The 24,560-nt window shown below is 29.6% G+C and overlaps 2 protein-coding genes across 2 annotated transcripts; one reads left to right on the top strand and one right to left on the bottom strand.

The window, feature by feature from the left end:
* Positions 1 to 794: 794 nt before the first annotated feature.
* Positions 795 to 10,629, top strand: LOC120080269 (putative linoleate 9S-lipoxygenase 5). Its single transcript, XM_039034889.2, has 9 exons — positions 795 to 1,138; positions 2,001 to 2,290; positions 3,211 to 3,448; positions 5,604 to 5,942; positions 6,934 to 7,019; positions 7,121 to 7,228; positions 8,154 to 8,458; positions 8,633 to 8,896; positions 9,591 to 10,629. Exons 1-9 carry the CDS (start codon positions 853 to 855, stop codon positions 10,342 to 10,344), a joined length of 2,670 nt encoding a protein of 889 aa, XP_038890817.1. The 5' UTR covers positions 795 to 852; the 3' UTR covers positions 10,345 to 10,629.
* A 2,879-nt stretch (positions 10,630 to 13,508) lies between these two features.
* On the bottom strand, positions 13,509 to 15,418 carry LOC120080582 (linoleate 9S-lipoxygenase 1-like). The gene is made up of 2 exons (XM_039035299.2): positions 15,107 to 15,418; positions 13,509 to 14,205 (listed from the first exon to the last, which is right to left on the bottom strand). Exons 1-2 carry the CDS (start codon positions 15,390 to 15,392, stop codon positions 14,081 to 14,083), a joined length of 411 nt encoding a protein of 136 aa, XP_038891227.1. The 5' UTR covers positions 15,393 to 15,418; the 3' UTR covers positions 13,509 to 14,080.
* Between the last annotated feature and the right edge of the window lie 9,142 nt (positions 15,419 to 24,560).

Genomic DNA, 24,560 nt, shown 5'->3' with positions numbered 1-24,560 from the left:
AAAAAAGTAGTATTTATAAGCTTAAATTTCACACACTAATCATAAAAAAAATTAATGGGCTGTTTGGTTGGAGGGAAAAGAGGATGGGAATGGGAATGGGCTTAAAAAACCCATGTTTGGTTGGTGGGTTTTGTTTATTTATCTTGGAAAAGAAATTTCCTAGGTATCTTTTAGCCACACAAGTGAAGGAATTACATACTCATTGAGAAGTGCGGGTTTTCACTTCTTCTTCCCCTTCCTACCACCATTTTCCCTTCCTTCCAACAGCTTAGTTATCTTTAATTCCCAGACATTGTTTTCCCATGCACAACCAAACATAGTCATCCTTGATTCTCAGTAATTTTATTCCCAGACATCCTTAATTCCTGGACATTGAGAAAACCTCAATCCAAACGGCTCCTAAATGGTATTCAAACGGATTACAAATAAATCATTTACAATATTCACATTAAGAAAAGAGATAAATACGAAATTAATTTGACCTAAAACGATTCGAGGCTTTTCTCTAGCCTTTTATACTCTCTTGTTATCAATGAAGCTCCATTGATAGTTTCCTTTAAAAAAAAAGGAAAAGGAACATTTTGCAAATGAAACAATGCAAAAAGGAGCTAATAGTGAAAGTTTTTTTTTATAGCATTTGTACTATCGCAATTGAATCATGCAACAAAGGTCGTTGGGAACTATAAAGAGAGCCCACAGAAATAATAATTCTTGTCGTTTCTCTTCATTTATATCTTTACAAGTTTTCACACAGCTTTCTTTTTGGCTATAAATACCTGGGAAATTCACATCTTCAAACCATCCCATTCTTCAGTTAACACAAAGAGAGAAAAGAAAAGAGAGATAAAGAAAATGTTCGGAAAGATTATAGGAGATGCCCTCAAAACCACCGGCGATGCCCTTAGAACAACCGGGGACGTTGCTGGGTCTGTCATAAATGCTGGAGGAAACTTTATCGACCGTGCTAGCGATATCGGTCGGCTCGGGAAGAAGAAGATCAAAGGAAAGATGATTATGATGAGAAACAACGTCTTGGACTTCACTGAGTTTCATTCCAGTGTTCTTGATGGTTTCACTGAGCTGTTGGGCAGTGGAATTGTACTGCAACTTGTGAGTGCAACTGAGGTTGATCGCCATTGTAAGTTTTCTTTTTAATAAGTTATTTTTTTTCTTAATTATTATTTTTTTTTATTAAACTATTAAAAATACGTTTGAACTTTAGGGTTGGTTTCAACGATGTTCTTTAATTTTTAAAAGTTTCATTTTGATCATTAAAGTTTGATTTCTTATTTTTCTTTTCAAAACAATTCATAAAAGTTTTTGTCATTAAATTCATGGATGAAAAAGTTTGTATTTACTTATGTGTTATTTAAATGAAAAAATTGAAACACATGCCATATAAGAAGTAATTTTTGTTTAAATCTACTATTAAAAGTACCTTTGCATTAAGAAGTTCGTTTCAACAGATTACACCCTCGAGCTTTTAAAAATTTCATTTTAGTCATTATAGTTTATCGTCGAAAGTTTTTGCCGTTAAATTCATACACAAAAGTTTTGTGTTTATTTATGTATTTTCTTAAATGAACAAATTGAAATACATACAATAACACGAGATAAGTAAAATTTGAGGTTAATGTTTAATGTCAGCAAAAGAATTATGAAAAAGGATAGAAAAATAGAGTATGTTCACATATGTATCATTTGTCTTTATTTATTATTTTTTTCACGTGTGTTTACTGTTTTAGATTTGTTCGCACCTATATACTTTTTCATTTATGAATTTAATGACTAAAACCTACTAGGATTATTTGAAACAAATTTTAAGAGGTTAGAATAAAATTTTTAAAACCAATTCTTCCATATTTTTTGCCATTATATATTTTGTTTAGTTTTATTTAGTGATGTTATAGGTTAAAGTGTTGTAATAATATAAAATTTATCATAATCTATAAATTTAAGTTTTTGATTGATCGGTGATTTAACGCTATGTTTGAATATAGCGAATGACCCACGAGGGAAAGTTGGAAGGCGAGCTTATTTGGAGAGGTGGCTAACATCATTGCCACCATTGTTTGCTGGAGAGTCGGTGTTTCAAATTAACTTTGAATGGGAAGATGATTTTGGATATCCAGGAGCTTTCTATATAAGAAATGGACATACAAGTGAATTCTTTCTTAAGTCTCTCACCCTTGAAGATGTCCCTGGCTATGGAAAAGTCCATTTTGATTGCAATTCATGGGTTTACCCTCAAGGAAGATACAACAAAAATCGCATCTTCTTTGCTAACAAGGTAATTAATTAATTTTTCTTCTCTCTCTTTTTAGGTTTAAATATTACTTTGGCTTTGGTTCATTTCAATCTCTCTGTACTTTCAAAATGTTTAGTTAGCTTCTGATACTTTCAATATCGAATCATTTTATTTCTTGTACTTTCAAAATGCTCATATTGGTTTTTTTTTTTTAATCTTATATTTTAGTTATTTTGGTTTTTGAAAATTTAAAAAAGTGATAATTTTGGTCCCTTAAAGATGAAAAAAAATAACATGACCTTCCTCCCTAATGGTTAATTATCTGATATCCCCAACTCTTGCGGTTGATGTACTAAAAAAAAATGAAAGGATCAAAATGATCACTTTCTAAGAGTACGTACAAAACCAAAATGAATTCACTTATAAAGTACAGGAATAAAATGAATTAAAGTTATTAAAAATACATGTACCAAAATAAACATTTTGAAGGTAGTAGAAACTAAAATAATGAACAAAATTTGTTAGCAAGGTATATATAAATGAATTAAAGTTATTAAAAGTACATGTACTAAAATAAACATTTTGAAAGTAGTAGAAACTAAAATAATGAACAAAATTTGTTAGAAAGGTAAATATAGAGACTAAAACAAGCATCTTTGCATATAACTCTTGGTTTTTCATCACTTTTACATCTAGGGGATGATGAGGGTGCTAAGAATGTGTCAACCTAGTTGAGATATCTTGGTACATCTCCTGATCTCACCTCCTCTTGTATCGAGACTAAAAATGTCTTTAGTTAAATATAGAGACTAAAAAATACGTGGATCAAAATGAAAAACTAAAATGGGTAAGAACGAAAGTAAACAAAATTAGTTTAAAGAAAGAGGCAACAAATTTTTGTTTTCTTAATTTAAAAATGTTGTTAGTTATCTCTCTTTTATGTCATATTTCTATTTTTGCAGACATATCTTCCAAATGAAACACCAGAACCACTTCGTAAGTATAGAGAGGAAGAACTATTGAATCTAAGAGGAGACGGAAAGGGAGAGCGTCAAGAATGGGATAGAATTTATGACTATGATGTTTACAATGACATTAGTGATCCTGATGCTGGTGATAAACTTATTCGTCCTATTCTTGGAGGGGCTCAATATCCTTATCCTCGTAGAGGAAGAACTGGAAGACCACGAACTAGAAGAGGTTCAAAATAATTATAATATTCACATCTAACTACCTAAATGGTTTTAAAATAAATATAAGATCGGTAGGTGCAACCGAATATCTCAACTACGTTGACCATTCTTAGTACCTTCACAATACCCCAAAATGATTTTAAAATATTAGATCTGACCATTTGATAACTATTTGGTTTTTAAAATATTAAGCTTATAAGCACTTCTACATACTCACAAGTTTTTATGTTTGGTTATCTTCTTTCTACTAATGTTTTAAAAAACTAGGCTAAGTTTTGAACTACTTTGTTTTAAAAATTTGACATGGAGTCCAAGTGTTTCTTTAACAAACGTGAATATCATAACTGGAAAATTAGGAGGAAATAAACATAAATTAAAAAAAAAAACGAAACCGTTACCAAACAAGAGACTTGGATTTTGGTTTTTGGTTTTTTAAAATTAAGCTTAGAAACACTACTTCTACCTATAAATTTATTTGTTTTGTTATCTACTTTTTAGGCATGTTTTAAAAATAAAGTAAAGTTTTGAAAACATTAAACGTAGTTTTTTAAATTTGATTAAGAATTCAAATATTTCCTTTAGAAAATAAATCATAGTATAGATATTATGGATGGAAACAATCATAAAGTTATAAAACAAATGCTCATAGATTAAAATATCAGAGTTTGAAAATTTATGAACCAAAATATGCTACCAAACCAAAACCAATGTTTTTTTTCTCAAAAATCTATGTATGTAGTTTCCAAAATTAAAAATTGTTAAATTTCATGTGTTAAAAAAATTACCAAACATAATTTTTCCAATGGCTATTATTGAATATGCCAACAGTTTTTGTCACAACGAATTGAATAAATGGATTTGATTTATAAGTTTCATGTTACATGGATAGTTCAAACCGTTTTAGTGCACGGGGATAGGATATGAAAAATATAAATGTCTATTTAGATTCACTTAAGAAAAAAATGTTTTTTTTTAAAAAAATCATTTTATTTAAACACTTTTGATAAAAAAAATTGATTAAAATACACTTGAAAACATTTTGAGTGGTTACCAAACACTCCAATTTCTTCTAAAATTATTTATTTTTTAAATTAAACACTTGAAAATATATTCTTAACATACCCTAAACTAGTTCAAAATTATCACAATTAAATATGATAAGAAAATAACACTGTTTTAGTGCACGAGGATAGGACATGAACTCACCTATATGTACATATATATTTCACACAATAGCCATACTAAATATATTTTGTATTAGATATATCAGTGATTTAAGAGAGTTTTCAAATAAAAGAAAATGAACCAAATTATTTATAAACATAACAAAGTCTCACTATCTATTAGTGATAGGCAGAGATAGACATCTATCAGTGTCAGTGATAGATGTCTATCACGGTCGATCTATCACTGATAGACAATGACATTTTGCTATATTTGACAGTATTTTTAGCAGATTTATAATTTAAAACAATTATCCATGACTTTATGTACCTCAACTAAGTTGACACATCCGTAGCACCTTCATCATATCCTGGATTCAGTAGCAATACATTTTTATCCTTCAACTTTGAAACTTGTCATTTGAAAAAATCCCTTGGGCAATGTTTTTTAATCAGTAAAAATTGAAAGAGTATATACGATATCATTTAAAATATCATTTATGTAATATAAACATGGAGTTGCTGTTTATTTAAAATTCTAACGATATCTTTTGAAATGAATAAATGATTACAGCGTTCTTAAACTTTTATATCCGACACATTCTAGCTAATTTTTATACAACTACTGCACTAATTTTCATTTTTATTTTAGCAAAAAGTATATTTTTCTAAATGAAACTTTTCAAAATCTAGATACATAACTGAAACAGATCTCAAACTTTTCAAGTATTTTGTATATTTTTTCATTTCTTTATACTTTTTACATTTATAAAGTAATTTCATTTTACTTTTTTAATCTACTTTTCATAATTATTGAGAAACTCAATCTTGCAACTCTATACCCAAGTAATATTTTGCAATGTCAATTATAGTTATAAACAATTTTTTAAAGAAAAAATATGAGAAAAAAGAATTATTCTTTAAGAATTAAAACAAAATTTGTAATAATTTTATAAATAATACTTTATTATTACTTTTTTTTTTTTGTGAATTTTGCAGATCCAAATTCAGAGAGGAGATTACAATCAGTAGTAGGGCTAAACATTTATGTACCCAGAGATGAAAATTTTGGACATTTGAAAATGGGAGATTTCCTTGGGTATGCATTGAAGGCACTTTCTTCAAGCCTAAAACCAGGGCTTCAAACTGTAATTGATTTAACACCAGGAGAATTTGACAATTTCAAAGAACTATACAATCTCTACGAGGGAGGATTTCCTCTTCCACAAAATCTTTTTAAGAACCTTACTGATGGCCTCACAGCACCATTGTTTAAAGAGCTTTTAAGAACTGATGGTGAAAGGTTCCTTAGATTTCCACTTCCTCAGGTCATCAAAGGTACTAATAAATTATATTCTGGATTTTTTTTATAAAAAATTTTATGCATGCTCGTTTTCTTTTAAATTTTTCATACCATGACTTTCATTTTTTTAATATTTAGTCAAATTTTAGGGAAAAAAATAAGTTTTTGAAAACGACTATTTTCAAATATAGAAAAATGAACCAAAATATTTATAAATATATCAAAATTTCACTATCTATCTACGATATACCACAATAGATCGTTATAGACTACTATTTGTATCTATCTGTAGTAGTCTATTGCGATCTATTGTAGATAGAATGTGATATTTTGCTATTATTTATAAATATTTTCAGCATTTTTATCATTTAAAATAATTTTTCTTTCGATTTTTTTTATAAAATAGGTTGGTTTTTTAAAAAATTATTGGTGAAAATTGAATAACAAAACAAAGGAATTTATTGTTGGAAGTAGTGTTTATAAATTTAATTTTAAAAAATCAATAAAAAAAATCAAGGGTGCCCTATTTAGTAATCATTTAGGGTTTGTTAGGTATAGAATTTGGAAACAGAAATTTGTACTCAATGAATTTGAAAACATAAAACAGATAGACTTTTAGTTTTTGAACTCAATGAATATGAAAACATAGAACAGAATCCAGGTTGCCAACCAAATAGACGGTTAGTTTCTGAAAATCTTAAGCTTCAAAATTCTATTTTTCCTCTAAAGTTATATATTACGTTGTTCATTTTCTATTGATGTTTTTGAAAATCAACGAAGTATTGAAAACTAAAAATAATTTTTTTTTAAACTCTTGTTTTAATTTTTAGATTTTATTTAAGAATTTGTTCGATAAGAAAAGTAAAAATCATTGTAAGGAAATTGAAAAAAAATAAGCATAATTTTGAAAAAAAATGTCTACAAAATCGGGCCTAATGGTTATCAAACAGGCTAAATAATTAAATAATATGTCGGCTAAAATAGAAAAAAGTATTGTAAATTAATTTGGTTTTTTATTTGGGATAGATGATAAATCTGCTTGGAGGACTGATTCAGAATTTGCGAGAGAAATGCTAGCTGGAGTTAACCCTATTCTCATTCGTCGTCTTCAAGTAACTTTCTTTTTTCTATTTAATTTCTATTGTTTAATCGTCATATACTGTTATAGTTTCTTCTTATGAGTGCTTATTTTCAATTTTGGTTTTATTCACAGCATTTTCCACCATTGAGCAAGCTTGATCCTAAAGTTTATGGAAATCAAAATAGCACAATCACTGAAGAACAAATAAAGAATGGCTTGGAAGGACTCAGTGTTGATGAGGTAATTCAAATTAACTTAACATGACATTGATGCATTTGTTGAAAAGCTTTACTAAAAAGAATATTTTTAAAAAAAGTTAAGAAAAAATTTTGGTTTTGATCTTAGGGTGTGATGAAGATGCTATAGATATGTCAACTTAGTTGAGATGTCTCGATGCATCTACTAATCCCTCCTACCTTGTGAATATTTCACACAAAAAGGAAAAGATAAGTTATAATATATTAATGAATGAAGGAAGAGTTATTGAAATATTTTTTAAAAATAAATATATCGTTAAGAAGGTAGATAAAAAGAAGCAAGAATACCAATTTATACCCCTAAACTTTTGAAGTTATATCAACTGAACTAATAATTGTATTAAGTTTAAATCCTGAACTTTAAGTGTATCGATTTACACCCTCTTTTAAATTTTGTTCGATCAATATCGTGTTAAACTTATAGTTTGGTCAATTAAACTCCCTCATTAGACAATCAATTTAGACTCTTCATTACGATTACCTATGAAAATCATCCACAAATTAATTCTTAAACGTGTAGACTTCTTCATATGTCAGTTTACAAAATAGACGGTTGGAGTAAATGTATGGACGATTTTCAAAAGAAATTTTGTCTAAGAGTCTAAATTGATTCATCTATGAATGTTTAGGAGTTTAATTGAAACAATTATTATGTTTCACACTAATTTTCCACACAAAATATAATAGATGATGTAGATTGATACAGTTACAAAAAATCTAGATTTAAATCGATACATTTTTTTAGTTGAGTGTTTAAATTGATAGAAACCCTACAGTTTAGGGGTATTAATTAAAATTTTCTAAAAACAAAAAGAAAAAAAATCCTAATTAAATGATGCTTCATTTGCTTCTTCTATTATCTAATGGAAATAACAAAAAGAATATGGTTGATTTGATTGATGAAATAGGCAATGAAGGAAAACAAGTTATACATATTGGATCATCATGATGCACTGATGCCATATCTTAAAAGGATAAACTCAACATCAACAAAGACTTATGCCACAAGGACACTACTCTTTTTGAAAGATGATGGCACTTTGAAGCCATTGGTTATTGAGTTGAGCTTACCACACCCTCAAGGAGATGAACTTGGTGCTATTAGCAAACTATACTTCCCAGTTGAAAAAGGTGTTGAAGGCTCAATTTGGCAACTAGCCAAGGCTTATGTGGCTGTAAATGATGCTGGATACCATCAACTTATTTGCCATTGGTATAATTTCTCATAACATTCTACGTTATTATATATCAATTTCTATTGTTTAACGGGAGATTCAAATATCTAATCTTTTAGTTAAGTAAATGTATTTTATGTCAATTGAGTTAGGTTGATTTTAGTACTATTGAGTTTGTTAATATTATGATCTTCTACCTTTTGAAATTGTAGGTTGCATACGCATGCAGTACTCGAGCCTTTTGTGATTGCAACAAATCGACAATTAAGTGTGCTTCATCCAATTCATAAGTTATTAGCTCCACATTATAAAGATACAATGTTCATAAATGCATTTGCAAGGCAAACCCTTATTAATGCTGATGGACTTCTTGAATCAACTCATTTTCAATCAAAATATGCCATGGAGTTGTCTTCTTATATATATAGAGAATGGAATTTCCTTGAACAAGCCTTGCCGGCAGATCTTATCAAGAGGTAATTTATATTGGGTTAAGTTATTAAAAATAGCCACAAACTGTAGAGATAGTTTCAATTATTCTCAAAATTTGAAAAGTTTCATTTTAAATCTTTTGAATTTTTTTCCTTGAACAGTCCTCAAGGTTTTTGTCATTAAATTGATCATAACCAAAAATTTTATCTATGCTTATGTGTTGCTTAAGTGAACAAATTTTCAACATTCACGAGAAATAGTTAAATTGAGGGTTAGGGTTAGCAAAAAAAAAGTTAAATGAGACAAAATTTAGGGATTTAGAGTTATGAAAGGAGTTAAGATGACAATAGATATGATTTACAGATGCAGCATATGTCATATTTTTCATATATATGTGTTTAGATTTATTCACATAAAGCATACACAAACTTTAATTTAATTGAAATTATTTTTTGTCGTCGTCTATTAATATAATCAAATCTCTGATAAGAAGAATCATAATTAGAAGTATATATTAAGAGTAATGATTATGTACCTTTTAGGTTACACCTCTCTTTTGTTACATAGTTAAAAAAAACAATAATCATTAAAATTTTATTTTAAAAAGAATATTTGTCATATGGCAAATTTAAATTGGGTTGAGTGGCTCCACAAAGACCGGTGTGCAACCCAAGCACCTAAATATTTTTCATATACTAACAATATGCCGTTGCTTTTTTTGAATATTTTTTTGTGTAGAGGAATAGCAATTCAAGACTCACATTCTCCACATGGAATTAAGTTATTGATAGAGGATTATCCATATGCTGTTGATGGACTTGAAATTTGGTCAACAATAAAAAATTGGGTATCAGAATATTGCTCTATCTACTACAAAGATGACAATACAATCCAAAATGACATTGAACTCCAATCTTGGTGGAAAGAAGTTATACAGAAAGGCCATGCCGACAAGAAAAATGAACCATGGTGGCCAAAGATGCAAACTTTAAGTGAATTAATTGAATCTTGCACCATCATAATATGGATTGCTTCGGCTCTTCATGCCGCAGTTAACTTTGGACAATATCCTTATGGAGGCTTTATTCCCAATCGACCAACCACGAGTCGAAGATTTATGCCTGAAGTTGGTAGTAAAGAGTATAAAGAACTTGAATCTTTCCCTGAAAAAGCCTTCTTGAAAACCATAAATTCTCAGCTACAATGCCTTATTGGGATTTCACTTATTGAAATTTTATCAAGACATGCTTCTGATGAAGTTTACCTTGGAAAAAGAGGTAGCTTAGAATGGACAAATGATAAAGAAGCATTAGAAGCTTTTGAGAATTTTGGTAAAGAAGTGAATGAAGTTGAAGATAGGATTATGGAAAGGAATCGTAATATCAATTTCAAGAATAGAACCGGAGCTGCTAATGTGCCTTATACTTTGCTTCTTCCATCTAGTAATGAAGGACTCACCGGCAGAGGAATTCCTAATAGTATCTCTATCTAATTAAGCCTCTTTGTTTGTTATGATTATGTAATTTGGATTTGTCTTGCATGTTTTATCTTTTTAGTTTGAAGATCAAAGCCAAGCTATTTCTTAAGCTATATGAAATAAAAAGAGAATATGCTTAAGGGTAGGTTTGGATTTGAATGTGTCAGCTGCATTTTAAAATTTTTATGTATGCAACTTGATTGCACTTTGTTTTACTTTTTGTGTTGTGAAAGGAATAAATGTAATCATGTTTAATTAATTCCCATGGTTTTAGATAAACCATGGATAGCTTTCAACCTACCTATTGTGAAAACATAGTCACATATTGTATTTCTTTGTACGGTAATTATTATTATTATTTAACCAATTTCAGTAAAAATTAACTTTGAGAGACTAAATTTAAGATTTATTGAAAGTATGATAACTAAAATTGAACAATTCAAAGTACAGGGACTAAAATTGAATAAACTTTAAAATATGAAGACTAAAATGATATTTTAACTATAAAATTATTATTTTTTTGGGCTAAACTAAAAAAAAATATTCTTGGACTTTGTAATTTATGTACAAAATACCTCCGAATCTTCAAAAGTTTAAAAAATATCCTTAAACTTACAAAAAGAGAGAAATACCCTTAATTACTATTAGTTTTGGATAGAAACCATTAATGTTTTATTTAAAAAAGATCTTAAACTTTCAAAAATTTTAAAAATATCCTTAAACTTAAAAAAGTTCTAAAAAAATAACATTATAGTTAGTATATGAACAAAAATAGTTAATACCTCGTTGCAAAAATAACTATAATATTGCAAAAAAAAAAAAGTTTCTAGTTAGTATAATGATCAATTTGTTTGAAGTTTTCTTGAGTTAAAAAAATAAATTCTAAAACAAATTATATATATATATATATATATGACCAAAACCAAAATCAAAATCTCTCCTTAGAACATATCAAAACGGAAAATAGTCAAATAAAAAATATACTTGTCTATTTAACGCATACTCAACTACTAACGTACAACTTTGTTAAAACATTTAAGTCCTAAAATCTTTTGGTGCTTCCATTATTCCCCTTCTTCCTTGGTGGTTCCATTATTCTCTTTCATCTTGTTAGAGTTCATATACCTTAGCTGAAGTGGAAAAATTTTCTTTATTAGGTTAAATTGTAAATTTTGGTCCTTATAGCCTATAGAAATTAGGGTTTAGTCCCTATTGTTTATAATTGGAATTTAGTTCCCATAGTTTGATAAATCTCTCATAAAGAATCCATATGGTAGATGATTATTTATGAAGATTTTATCAAACCATAGGGACTATTTATAAGGTTTTATTAAACCATAAGAATTATATTTAAAATTTCAAAATTGTAGGAAAATTCTAATTTTCACCAAACACTAGTAAAAAACTAGGCTATAATGTCAGATGAAGACATTATAAAGGTACAATGTCAATTGGCAATCAACGTTGAAGAAGGTGTTATTAAAGATGTCCAATATCGGTTTTCAATGGACATTATACATGATTGACATTTTAATGTAAGACACCTATAATGTTGATTTTTGAACGATAGTAAGGCAATCGATACTGAACACATATAATAACACTTTCTTCAATGTCGATTGTCTTTGATGTCGGTCCACTGTTAGAGGTTGTGTTTTGATAATATTTGTTTGAGGCTGATAGATGTTTCTTGGACTATCTCTACATATAAATTATTTAACAAAAGGATGTTTTTTTTGGAAATGCCGACTTTGCAAAATATGTTCCTTCTATGGAAAATCCTACATATAATATATTTGTAGATCTTTTGACTTCTTTGTGCGTAACTATTTTTGGAAGTTAAGGTTTCTCTTCTGTGTGTTCGCTTTGCAAATTTAAAGACTCATAATCTCTTTTTTTTTTTTTTTTTTTTTGGCTGGCCAATTTGACGAAAGATATTGAGTGTCATTTTCTTGTGAAGTGATGTTTTGTCACAAGTACTGTGTCAATCTTTGAAGGCGTTGAAGATTGTATTGTTGTAAGGTTGGATACATACTCCAAGCTATTTATGTGCTTCATCAATTGACTTCTTCGCAAAGGATTCTCAAGCTTATGAGAGTCTAAGCGAAACAAGTGAAGTGGTCTTTGCTCGAGATGGAAAGATAAAGTTCAAGTGAGAGGAAGTCTCATGACTTAAGGAAAGCTTAAGTCTAACTGACAGGGAGTCTCAATCTTAGGGGAAGCCTAAGATGTTCTTCATCAATATTACTACTTAGGTGGAGCCTAAGTCACTAAGAGAGGGAGTCTCACATTTAGGGGAACCTAGGTGAACGGTTGAGTGATTAAGCTCTACCAGAGTCATTGTAATTTTGTTGTCATTACAAATAAGTGCGATGTTGTAATTGCTTATCATTTACATTAGTCAAGTTATCTTTCTTGGGCATATTGCCCCCAAACGTAGGTGGTATTCACTGAACTGGGTTACCAATCTCTGGTGTTCTTTCTATCTATCTTTTATATCTGTTTGAAATTATGTGGAATGCTATAACATCGTTCGTAAAAACGTTTTATGTGTAGTAGGTACTACACTATTATTTTCATCCATCTTTGAAGTTGGTCAATAACGGATTAAGGGAGTTTGTTCGACATTGTCTGTCATTGTTGATTTATTGAAAAAAATTGCTTACGCACATGTCCAATACTATTTCTCTATTACTTGTAGATACAAAAAATAATAATCACATGAAATTAAATAAAACCACAAACTAACTCATAATGCATTAATAACGTCCCACGTGAGATGACACTATTAGATATCTAAGTAGCATAGAAAAATAAACCCAACAAGCCATGAAAAACAAGAATAATACATTCCATGTACAATTATTACTATAGAAAGTATTCCAAAACCAAGTCCCAATATCAAGTAAGAAAATACAAGTCATCCAGGAAGAAAATAATAAAGTACAAGCAATCAATAAAGAAAATAACTCCCCCAAAGATGTTTCATTTATTCACCCTAGAGAGCAGGTGAAGAACTTGTACATTTAGTTGATGTTGAATATAAAAATGAAAACTTACATGTTCACCTGGGGCATAATCACGATCAATGATGACCTAAACATAAATATTCAATAACTTAATAGTATGCATATATTCATTAATTTATGATGGTAATGACTCATACAAGCAAACTAATGTGTATATAATATGTAACTTTCAATATCGCTAATATTTTGAAACCACAAACTTTCAGTAGAAATAAACTCAACAAGGTAACTGAAGAAGCTCTGACTTAAATACCTCAGATTTTGTTTGTTTATAATTAACTTTCTATAATGATCAGCTGGTATACTCTATAAATACCACTGATTTTAAATTCAAATCACCGAGTTATCATCATTTTCTTAGTTTTCTGTAACAACAAAAATTTGTACGCAATCTTCATCAGTAAAAAGAATTCAGATCTTTCCGTCGACGTAGGCAATCTTGCCGAACCACGTAAACACAATGTCTCCTTCTTCTTCCCTTATCTTTCTTGTTCGTTTGAGTGTTTCTTCATTGTAAATTGCGCGCCATTCAATTATCTTTCAAATCGCATCGAGTAATCAGATTATCGAGTCAACTGTGCATCGATTCTTCTCTATAGAGTAGCTTCGAGTACATTGTTTTCACCTTCGAGTCGCACCGAGTATCATTCAAGAACCGTCGAGTACGATCTAGTATTAGTTCTGTTGTCATCGAGTTCTATCGAGGATTTAATAGAGACTCATCAGACGAAGAAGGGAATTCTCATCGAGGATCGAGTAAGAAGCAGTCTAGCAAACAATGGTGGCAATGAAGTCAGCCACCTCTCCAAATAAGCTCGACTTCCAACTTTCCCTCGTGGGTCATTTGCTATATTCAAACATAGCGTTAAATCACCGATCAATAAAAAAATTTAAGCTGATAGATTACGATGAATTTAATATTATATTAACACTTTAACAAACAACATCACTAAATAAAACTAAACAAAATATATAATGGCAAAAAAATAGGGAAGAGTTGGTCCTAAAATTTTTATTTTAACCTTTGAAGTTTGTAATTTATTTCAAACTAACTTTGGTAGGTTTTTGTCGTTAAATAATTTATAGATGAAAAAATATATATACCTGCTTATGTGTCGACAAATCTAAACAGTAAGACATACATGAAAAAAATAATAATAAATAAAGACAGGTGATACATATGTGAACATACTCTATTGTCCTATTCCTTCTTTCAACTCCCATCCCCTCAATTTTCTGTTCTTTCTTTTATAATTCCTTTGCTCAAGTTAGCCATTTACCTCAAATTTTACTTCTCTCGTATTATTCTATCTGTTTCAATTTATTCATTTAAGAAAATACATACACCGATACTAAACTTTCGTGCATGAATTTAGTGGTAAATTTTTTTAATGATAAACTCTAATGGTTAAAATGATATTTTTAAAAGATGTTGAAACCAACTCCATTATTCAAAGGTATTTTTAATAATTGATTGAAACAAAATTTACTTCTTGTATCGTATATGTTTCAATTTTTTCATTTAAGCCACACAAGCAAATACAAACCTTTTCATCCATGGTTGTAACGACAAAAGCCTTTAAGGGTTGTTTTGAAAAGACATAATAAATCAAACTTTAATCGTAAAATGAAACTTTTAAAAATTCGAGAACATAATTTAAACCAATTCCAAAGTTTAAAGGTATTTTTAATTATTTAATCAATTATAATAATAATAAAAAAAGTAATTTATTAAAAAGAAAACTTACAATGGCGATCAATCTCAGTTGCACTCACAAGTTGCAGTACAATTCGACTGCCCAACAGCTCAGTGAAACCATCAAGAACACTGGAATGAAATTCAGTGAAGTCCAAGACATTGTTTCTCAGGAGAATCACCTTCCCTTTGATCTTTTTCTTCCCCAGCCTTCTGATACCGCTAGCACGGTCGATAAGGTTCCCTCCAGCATCTATGACGGACCCGGCAACGTCCTCAGTTGTTCTACGTGCATCGTCGGTGGTTTTAAGGGCATCTCCTAGAATCTTTCCAATCATTTTTCTTTCTCTATTTTCTTCACTCTCTGTACTAACTGAAGAATGGGATGGTTTTAAGATGCGAATTTCTGAAGTATTTATAGCTGAAAAAAGTGTGTGAAAACTTGAAAATATTGTTCTTTGTAGTTCCCAGCCATCTTTTGCATGATTCACATGCGTTACTGCAAATGCTGTTGGAAACTTTCACTATTAGGTCCTTTTTACATATTTTTCATTTGCAAAATGATCCTTTAGTTCAAAATATTTTCATATTTATTATCTGTTGATTTAACATGAATATCGTCAAATTAATTATTTGGACACGTTTTAATAACTACTTGGTTTTTGATGTTTGGCGTTTAAACTTTAAATTTATAAACACTATGTACTTTACACGTCTATAATTTTTTTTGTGTTGTTATTTATTTTTGATTATGTCCTAAAAATTCAAGCTAAATTTTGAAAACTAAAAATTGTAGGTCCCGTTCGATAACTATTTGATTTTTTGTTTTTTATTTTTGAAAATGCCTATAGACACTACTTCACCTTCAAATTTCTTCCTTAATGATTTAAAAAACAAAGCTAAAATTTGAAAACTAAAAATGTAGACTCCGTTCGGTCACCAATTTGGTTTTTTATTTTTGTTTTTGAAAATTAAACCAGTAGACACTATTTTCACCTCTAAATTTCTTCATTTGTTATCTACTTTTTTCCAATAGTTTAAAAAAACCAAGCAAAAATTTGAAAACTAAAAAAAATAGCTTTTAAAAACTTGTTTTTGTTTTTGGCATTTGGCTAAGAAGTCAACCATTGTGCTTAAGAAATATGCAAATCATTGTAAGAAATGGAGAGAAAATAGGCTTAATTTTTCAAAACCAAAATAAAAAAGAAAATGCTCATCAAATAGGGCCATAGTTTCGATTTTGTTTTTTGTTTTAGAATTTGACTGAAAATTCAAGGAGGTAAAAATCTTAATATGAAAATGAGAATGAAACAAGAATTTTCAAAAACATAAAAGATAAAACAAAAAAGGTTATCAAATAATAGACCTTAGAAAATTCTGTTATAAAGAAAAGTAGTTGCAAATGTAACAATATGACTAAAAGCATTAGCAAATATAACACAATGATGAAGAATTTATAGACATAACAAAATTTATATCCAGCTCCTAAAGATATCATGTTTCTAGAAGTTTATCATTGATAGATTTTTTATATATGCAATTCTTTCAAATGTTGCTATATACTTAATTAGCTCTGAAAATGCTTTCCATTGCAATTATTCTAGAGAAAATATATAAGTTGAGAGATAGAAATGTGCAAGTTAGAGAGCATATAAGAGATGGAAGAAAAGTTACGAAGACGTGAAAACCTTTTGAGGAAAAAAACATAAGAGAAATTTGTTAGAGCTGAGAGAGAAATTTGAGGACACATCAAATATGATAGATATGGGTCGACTTAGTTGAAATACTTGGGTGCACCTACTGAACCCTTCTCTTTTGTGTTTGTTGTTTAAAAAAAGAGAGAAATTTAGGGGAAAAGACATTTTATAAAAGAGAAGCTAGAATTAGAGATATTGTAGAGATAAATTATTTGGTGATGTTATAGAATTGACAAATTAAGGAAGTAGACAAATATAAAATAGTAGAGAATCAACACACAATTTTATGTGATTCACTAGCAGTGTTAACTCCATTTATAGGGCAAAAGAAGAACAATTTTTATCAGAGAAAATAATTTGAAATACATAAAGACACCTCTACGGTTAGAAAGTTTATGTAGTGTACTTCTCTAAACCCTAAGATAAAAAACATAAAAAACAAAAAGATGACAAATATACAAATAACTTAGTTGTTCGAAGCGCCAGATAACAGATACAAGATATTCCAATAGGTGACGAAAAGAAAACTTACAGACAAAAAAGTAATAAAAATAAAAATAAAATAGACACATTAGAAAAAAATCTTATATTGTTATAAAATCGACAAATAAAGAAAAACAAAGAATGTAGACAATAGAGTAATTGACACGGAGATTTTCTTAGTTTACTAATAGCATATTAATTACCTCTACAAGCGGGTGAGAGAATAATTTTATTATTAGAGAGAAAAATACCATATTACAAATTACAAAGGTGCTAATCGAGTTAGTTAGAGAGTCTAAAAGACCCTGTGCTTTGTCATTCAAAATGCCAAATAAAAAATGAAAGCATTCCAACATATAGAGAGGAAAATGAAGACAATTTTTTTTGACAATTAGGTGAGGAGTTAGGTTTTGTTATGATAATTTATCTTAAAAAATATAATATCAAAGAAATATAAATCTATAAATTAAAAAAGGTAATTGGGACAAAACTATTAGAAATATTTTTAGATATAACAAAATGTTATTGCCTATCATCGATAGACATTGATAGACATAATTTATCAATATCAGTAGATAGTATTAGATAGAAGTAATGTTTTTAAATTTAATTTTTAAAAATTAGAAAAAATGATCAAGAATAAAAAATAAGACCTCAATTACTCATGTTATATGGTTTATTGTCCTCTTTTGGGATAACTATTCTCTCCTATTAGAATCATCATACTTGAGTGGACCCATACCCATGTGGTTTTTTTTTTTTTTTTCCCTTCTTTTGTGGCATTATTAATGACAGTGATTCATGGGTTGAAATAAAATTATGCCACATACATGCCACTTTGACTTCTTACCTAATACTATAACATTTCACATGATATATTTATATTTCCATCAATAATTTTATATTTTTTAAATTCGACATTAGAAAAGGGATCCATCGAATTTTTCATTATATCGTAGAAAAAATTTACTTGACATACAAAATAAATAACAAAAAGTCAAAAATGAAAATATAATATAAATAACACACATGCTAACTTGTTTAAAAATCTTAAAGGGAGCATTTGGAGTAAGAAGTTGGTTATTATAGTCCTAGGTTATTATAGTTGGGATATAATGATTTATATTTGAGATGTAGATTGTTTTAGTTTGGATTATAATAGTATGTGTTTAAAGTATAAACTATTTTAGTTTGAGAATGAAATGGTAAACACTAAGACAAAGAATTAAAAAATGATGGATGTAAAAGAATAAAAACTATAGCAAATGAGGGTTTTGAAATAATGTTGACTGTAGCTAATTAGAGAATACAAAATAATATTTACTGTAGCAATACGTGGTTATTATAGTCTTAGGATAGTCATTGTCCAAAGCATATAAAAATGTTTATTTACTCATTTAAATTTATTTTTAATTTTTTTGTTTGTATAATTTTTCATAAATATTTATTGACATCGACATTTTATAGATATTTGCTTAGAAAGTTTTGTAAAATTAAGACCTCAATTATATACTTTCAAAAAATTTTAATCACTATAAGAATTTTGGGCTTTAATGTCGGTTGAAAAAAGTTAAATCGGATGTATAATGTCTGTTTAAAAAAATGGATTTTTAATGTCGATTTTAAACCGACATTGAAGATGGGCTACAATGTCGGTTTAAAACCGACATTGAAGATGGACTACAATGTCGGTTTAAAACCGACATTAAAGGCCTCTTTTTTTTTTTTTTTTACTTTAATAAAAATCCATTTCAAATTAAATGAAATCTTCTCTCTCCTTTCACTTCCCTCTTACTAAACCCTCTCTTACCAAACCCTATCCTCTCTCCTTAGCTTCGCTGTGCACATCAGTTTCATGGGTTGTCGTCATCGGTGTTGCTTGGATCCCCGTCGTCGTGGGCTTCTTTTGGTGGTGGGTCATCGTCGTGGGTATTCTCTAATTGTTTTTCGGTTGGTCTTCGTCGATGCGTGGGTGTTCTCGAGGTGTTCCTGTGGATGGTTGTCACTGGTGTTGCTTGGATCTCCATCGTCGTGGGCTTCTTCCGATGGTGGGTCATCGCCGTGGATGTTCTCCAGTTGTTTTTCAGTTGGTTTTCGTCGGCGCATTGGTGTTCTCGGAGTGTTCTTCGTTGGCACATGGGTTCTCCGTTGTTCTTCACATTTTCCGGTGGTTCTTCGCGTGTTCTTTCGGGGTGTTTTTCGCCGACGTGTGGCCCTTAAATGGTGTTGTTCTCCAGTTGGTTTTCCGGTGGTTGTTCGTTGTGGTTGTTCTTTCGGTGGGTCAGCTCATCGTTCGTCTAGCTGGTTCCAGTTGTAGAGGTGGGTCGCCGACGTCGTGGTCAGCTCGCCGTTTGTCAGATCTGCCGTCTCAACTCTGTTTGCAAGGGTCTGTGCTCGCCGGCGTTCCAATCTTCGAGCTCCGGTTCAGATCTCTTCAATTTTATGGGTTGTTTAAGTTGTTTGCTTGGAAAGGTAAAATTTTATTTTCATATGAATTTTCAATTTAGTAATTTAAAGTTATTTCATTCATTTTATTTTTATTTTAATGATTAAGCTTATTGAAATTTTGAAATGTTGGAATTAAATTAGTTGAAGAATATATACTTGGTTGGTAGTCTTGAAATTTGTTGATTATTGATTGGTGTGGTTCAAGTATTATTTTATTAATTTTATATTTTGTTCTAATGATTAAGCTTCTTGAGATTTGTTGATGTTGGAATGAAATTAGTTGAAAAATATGTACTTGGTTGATAGTCTTGCTTGGTGTGTTTCAAGTATATATCAAAGTCCTTTTCTTTCAATTATATATAAACTAATTTGGTCTTACTTTGGTGATTAAGTTTGATTGGTGTGGTTCAAGTGTTATTTCATTAATTTTATGTTTTGCTCCAATGATTAAGCTTCTTGAAATTTTGAAATGTTGAAATTAAATTAGTTGAAGAATATATACTTGGTTGGTTGTCTTACTTAGTGTGGTTCAAGTGTATATCAAAATCCTTTTCTTTCAATTATATATAAACTAACTTGGCCTTACTTGGTTGATTAAGCTTGACTTGGTGTGGTTCAAGTGTTATTTCATTAATTTTATGTTTAGTTCCAATGATTAAGCTTATTGAAATTTGTTAATGTTGGAATGAAATTACTTCAAAAATAGTTTAAAATCGACATTAAAGACAATCGACATTAAAGGACTTTAATAACACTATCTTTAATGTCGGTTGTCAGTCGACATTAAAGCCCAGAATTCTTGTAATGAATCAAATCAGGGTGTGTATATATATATATATATATGTATATTTATTTATTTATTAAAATGAGTTAAAACTTAACAATAATTAACATACACTTATTCGTCAAGGTTTGAAGTAGGAGTATTCAAAATTGAAGGGAAAATTGATCTCACCCGTAGTTCAAAATTTCAGTCGAATTAAGAAAATTTTCCTCAATTTCTTGAAATTTCAAATTTTTTGTCAATATTTCAATATTTCCATCGAAATTTTGAGGATTTTTTTAGCAATTAGCTCCGCTAGCTCAAGGGAAGTGCAAGAGAAGCTTTTTCTATTTTATCATAAAAAATCTTTAGTTTAAAAAAACCACATATTTTCATTCAGATATTTTCTATTGAATTTTCACACTATTTCACCTCGAACTTGAATTAACGTGAGTTCTCTAATATTCCTTTTATTTTATCTCAAACTCTATCTACTTGTAGAGTTTTTTTCCTTTCTTTTTTTATTATGTTGTTGATAAATAATTTATAATTATTTTATATACAAATATCTCATGTCTTTTAATTTTATAATCAATTGTTAATATTTGATAATTATTTTTTAAAATTTTTGCCATTGCATCAACATTTACACAAATATTTTAAAATATATATCTAAATATTATCTTATTTTATAGAAATGATGATTAAAAATGATCAATTATAATCTAATCAACGACAATAAAATTTTTATTAACTAATTATAACCATTTGAACCGATTTTCATTAATTCTCATAAAATTTTCCAAAATTTCTTATGACATCTTCGATATTTTCAAGATCTAACCACGGAACACAACGTTTTTTTTTTAAAAAAAAAGATGGAAAAGAGAAGACAAACCAATTGGGTTGGGGTCTCAAAACCAGCAACTGGTTTATATAGATAGTCATTATCTATTTTTTAAGGTAATGATTACCTCATTCTTTTTAAATCATACATTTTTTTTATTTCTTTTCCAATTCTCTCTCTTTTTTTCTCCATTTTTTTTTCTTTTTTTCTTTTTTTCTTTTCTTCTCTATTTTGTTTCTCTATTTTTCTCATTTTCCTCCTTTTTTAGGCCTTTAGTATTTTATTTCCCTTTACTTTGTTGAATCGACCAAAGCTGGCCAACCACTTGCATGGTCAGTCGGTGGACACGTCCTATCTCTTAATAATCAAGTATCGCAACCGTCCAAAACCAACCTGTCAAACAAACTTATTATTATTGTCACGTGAAGAGTTTTCTATCTAAATTTTGATGTCAACAAATTCTATATAAAGAAATAAGGAAATAAGTTATTTACTCAAGTCTTAAAAAGTTTTTTTTTATTATAATTCATCTTAATGATTCATTCGTCTAATCGTTTACAATTTATTATTTATTTTTGTTAAAATATTTTGAATCTAGTTTGTGAGGTGCTTCGGACGATTAAATACGAGAGTCTCACTACCCAATCAACGAGTTAAGGTCCGAAGTCGAGATTTAGAGATGTCTCAGTTATGTAGTTTGTATTATTCTATGTAATAAAACTGTTATTTCTCTACCTTATGGACGTAGTTGACACACTATTAATGAACTAAGTTAAACCTCTGAGTCGATTCTCTACTTTTATATGGCTTTCTATATTCTTTATTTGTCTATTTCATAACAACTTTTTATTTTTATGTCACTTTATGCTACCACCAAAAGACAACTACTAACAATTATTTCAAACACTATCCCATCCTTAAATTAAGCTTAAAATTGAGAAAAACTAAAGTACAAATATAAAATTATAATTTAAAACTAAACATTTTTTTCGGTTTAATATAGTGCAATTTAGTCAAAATTTCATAGACAATGTTATTATATGGTTGTGTGAAGGCATAAAATTTTCGTACTCAATTTTTTTTGCTTTCAATTTACAAATGAAAAATTATTTTATTTATTTCTTACTATTATTCTTATTATAATTTTGAGTTCCACAATATGAGTTGGGTATTTTAACCTCTGATTCATTTAGACCTTTAAATTAGGTCTTTAATAAATAAGTGAAGTTGAAAATTCTAACCTCTGACTTTTTGTCCTTCACCGATCTATCTTAACTTGTACCACATGTTCATTATTTAAAAAGGAATCATCTATATTCCTATGTCATCTTTAATTGATCATGACTCTTATACTTCGATATGATTTTTAGAAAACAAAAAATAAGACGAAACATAAAATTAAAGAAATATCATATCATTGTGTTGATAGTTAGAGAGTTGTTGTCCCTAACAAATGCTATCAAAATTATATCCCTTCCTCTATCGGATAGGGTGAGTCATTGTCCCTAACGAGTGAAATCAATTTTCAACTTATTTTCAAATAGAGGGGAAAAAAAAGTGGCAAAACTTATTTTCAACTTTTTACACCTGCATTTTCATCTTTTTATAAGTCAGATTAAGACATTACACACTTAATTTAAGTCTACACGTGCACGTTCAGAGGTTAGGCACACTCCGTTTCGTGCCACCGCTAGTCCTCGAGGCCTATAAAAGGCACGAGCTTTTCATCAGTTTGACACAACAAAAAGAAAATTCACAATCTCATTCTCATTTTCTCTCCCAATTCCTTCTTCTTGCTTTACGTGTTTGGTTTACCAAGCATACCAATCTTTAAAGGGTGTGAGTTTTCCAACCGGTTCCAGTGCAGTTTCGTTCGAGAAAATTTTATTTATTAAAAACTTCATATTAAATGGTTGGACTAATGATCTGTATGATTATCATAAAACGATGAATACTTCAAAAGAAGTATGGGATGCCCTATAGAAAAAGTACGCAACCGATGAGGCGGTTTGAAAATGTATGTCGTCAACTGATACTTGAAGTAGCAAATAACAGATGACAAGTCTATAGATGCCCAGTCCCATGAATTACAGAAGACAGCCCATGAAATTATAAGTGAAGGTAGGCCCCTAAATGAGCAATTTCAAATTGTTGTTATTATTGACAAATTGCTTCCATTATGGAAGACTTTAAGAATACCTTGAGGCATAAAACCAAGGAACTCTCCTTGCAGAGTCTGATCACCCGTCTAAAGATTGAGGAGCAGGCTTGAAAGAAGCACTAGAAGGAGGAGGTAAACATAGTATCGAGAAAGCTCACCTCAGCTGCTATGAAAACTGACCGAAAGCAAAAAGAAACCAAGAGGAAAGGTCAAAACTATAGATCCAACAACCAGAACAATTAGAAGAAATAGAAACCCTTTTTAGAGAAATGGTACAGTTCTTCTATTTTAACTATAACAAACTTGGGCATATGGCTAGGAACTGTAGGAACAGGCTCGTCCTACTGAGCAAGCAAACCTAACAGAGAAGCCTTTAGTAGCCATGGTTACAGAAGTAAATGTGATTGATGGCTTTGAAGGGCGGTGAATAGACATTGGTGCTATGCGCCATGTCTGTCATGACCTTAGTCTTTTAAAACTTATATTGAAACTAAGGATTAAAACGTACTGTTGGGGGACCATCAATCAACGAAAAATTTTGGAATTGGCAAGGTGGACCTCAAGTTTACCTCCAGGAAGACTCTCACTTTGAAAGAAGTCCTGCACACTCTAAGATAAGAAAGAATCTGGTGTCGGGCTATCTCCTCAGCCAGGCCGACTTTACTCAGACAATAGGGGCAGATTTATACATCCTCACTAAGAATAATGTATTTGTAGGGAAGGGTTATGCAACTGAGGGCATGTTCAAATTAAACCTAGACTTAGATAAAATGAAATCTTCTATTTATATGTTGTGTTCTTTTAATGTTTGGCATGCTAGACTTTATCATGTTAATAAAAGTTTAATTAGTAACATGATTAGGTTGGAAATGATTCCTAAATTTTGTATGAATGAATTTGATAAATGTGAATATTGTAGTCAGGCTAAAATAACTAAGATTTTGCATAAATCTGTACTTAGGATATCTAAGCCTCTAGATTTAATTCATTCTAACTTATGCGAATTTGATGGTATCTTGACTAGGAATAGTAAAAGATACTTTATTACTTTTATTGATGACTATTCGGATTTCATGTTCATATACTTGCTGAAAAATAAAAGTGATG

Source organism: Benincasa hispida, chromosome 6 (assembly GCF_027475165.1).
Source record: "Benincasa hispida cultivar pf3 chromosome 6, pf3_genome.v1.1, whole genome shotgun sequence".
NCBI classification, from domain to species: Eukaryota; Viridiplantae; Streptophyta; class Magnoliopsida; order Cucurbitales; family Cucurbitaceae; genus Benincasa; species Benincasa hispida.
Note: the sequence above shows the minus strand (reverse complement) of the source record. Positions and strands in the feature narration are given on the sequence as shown.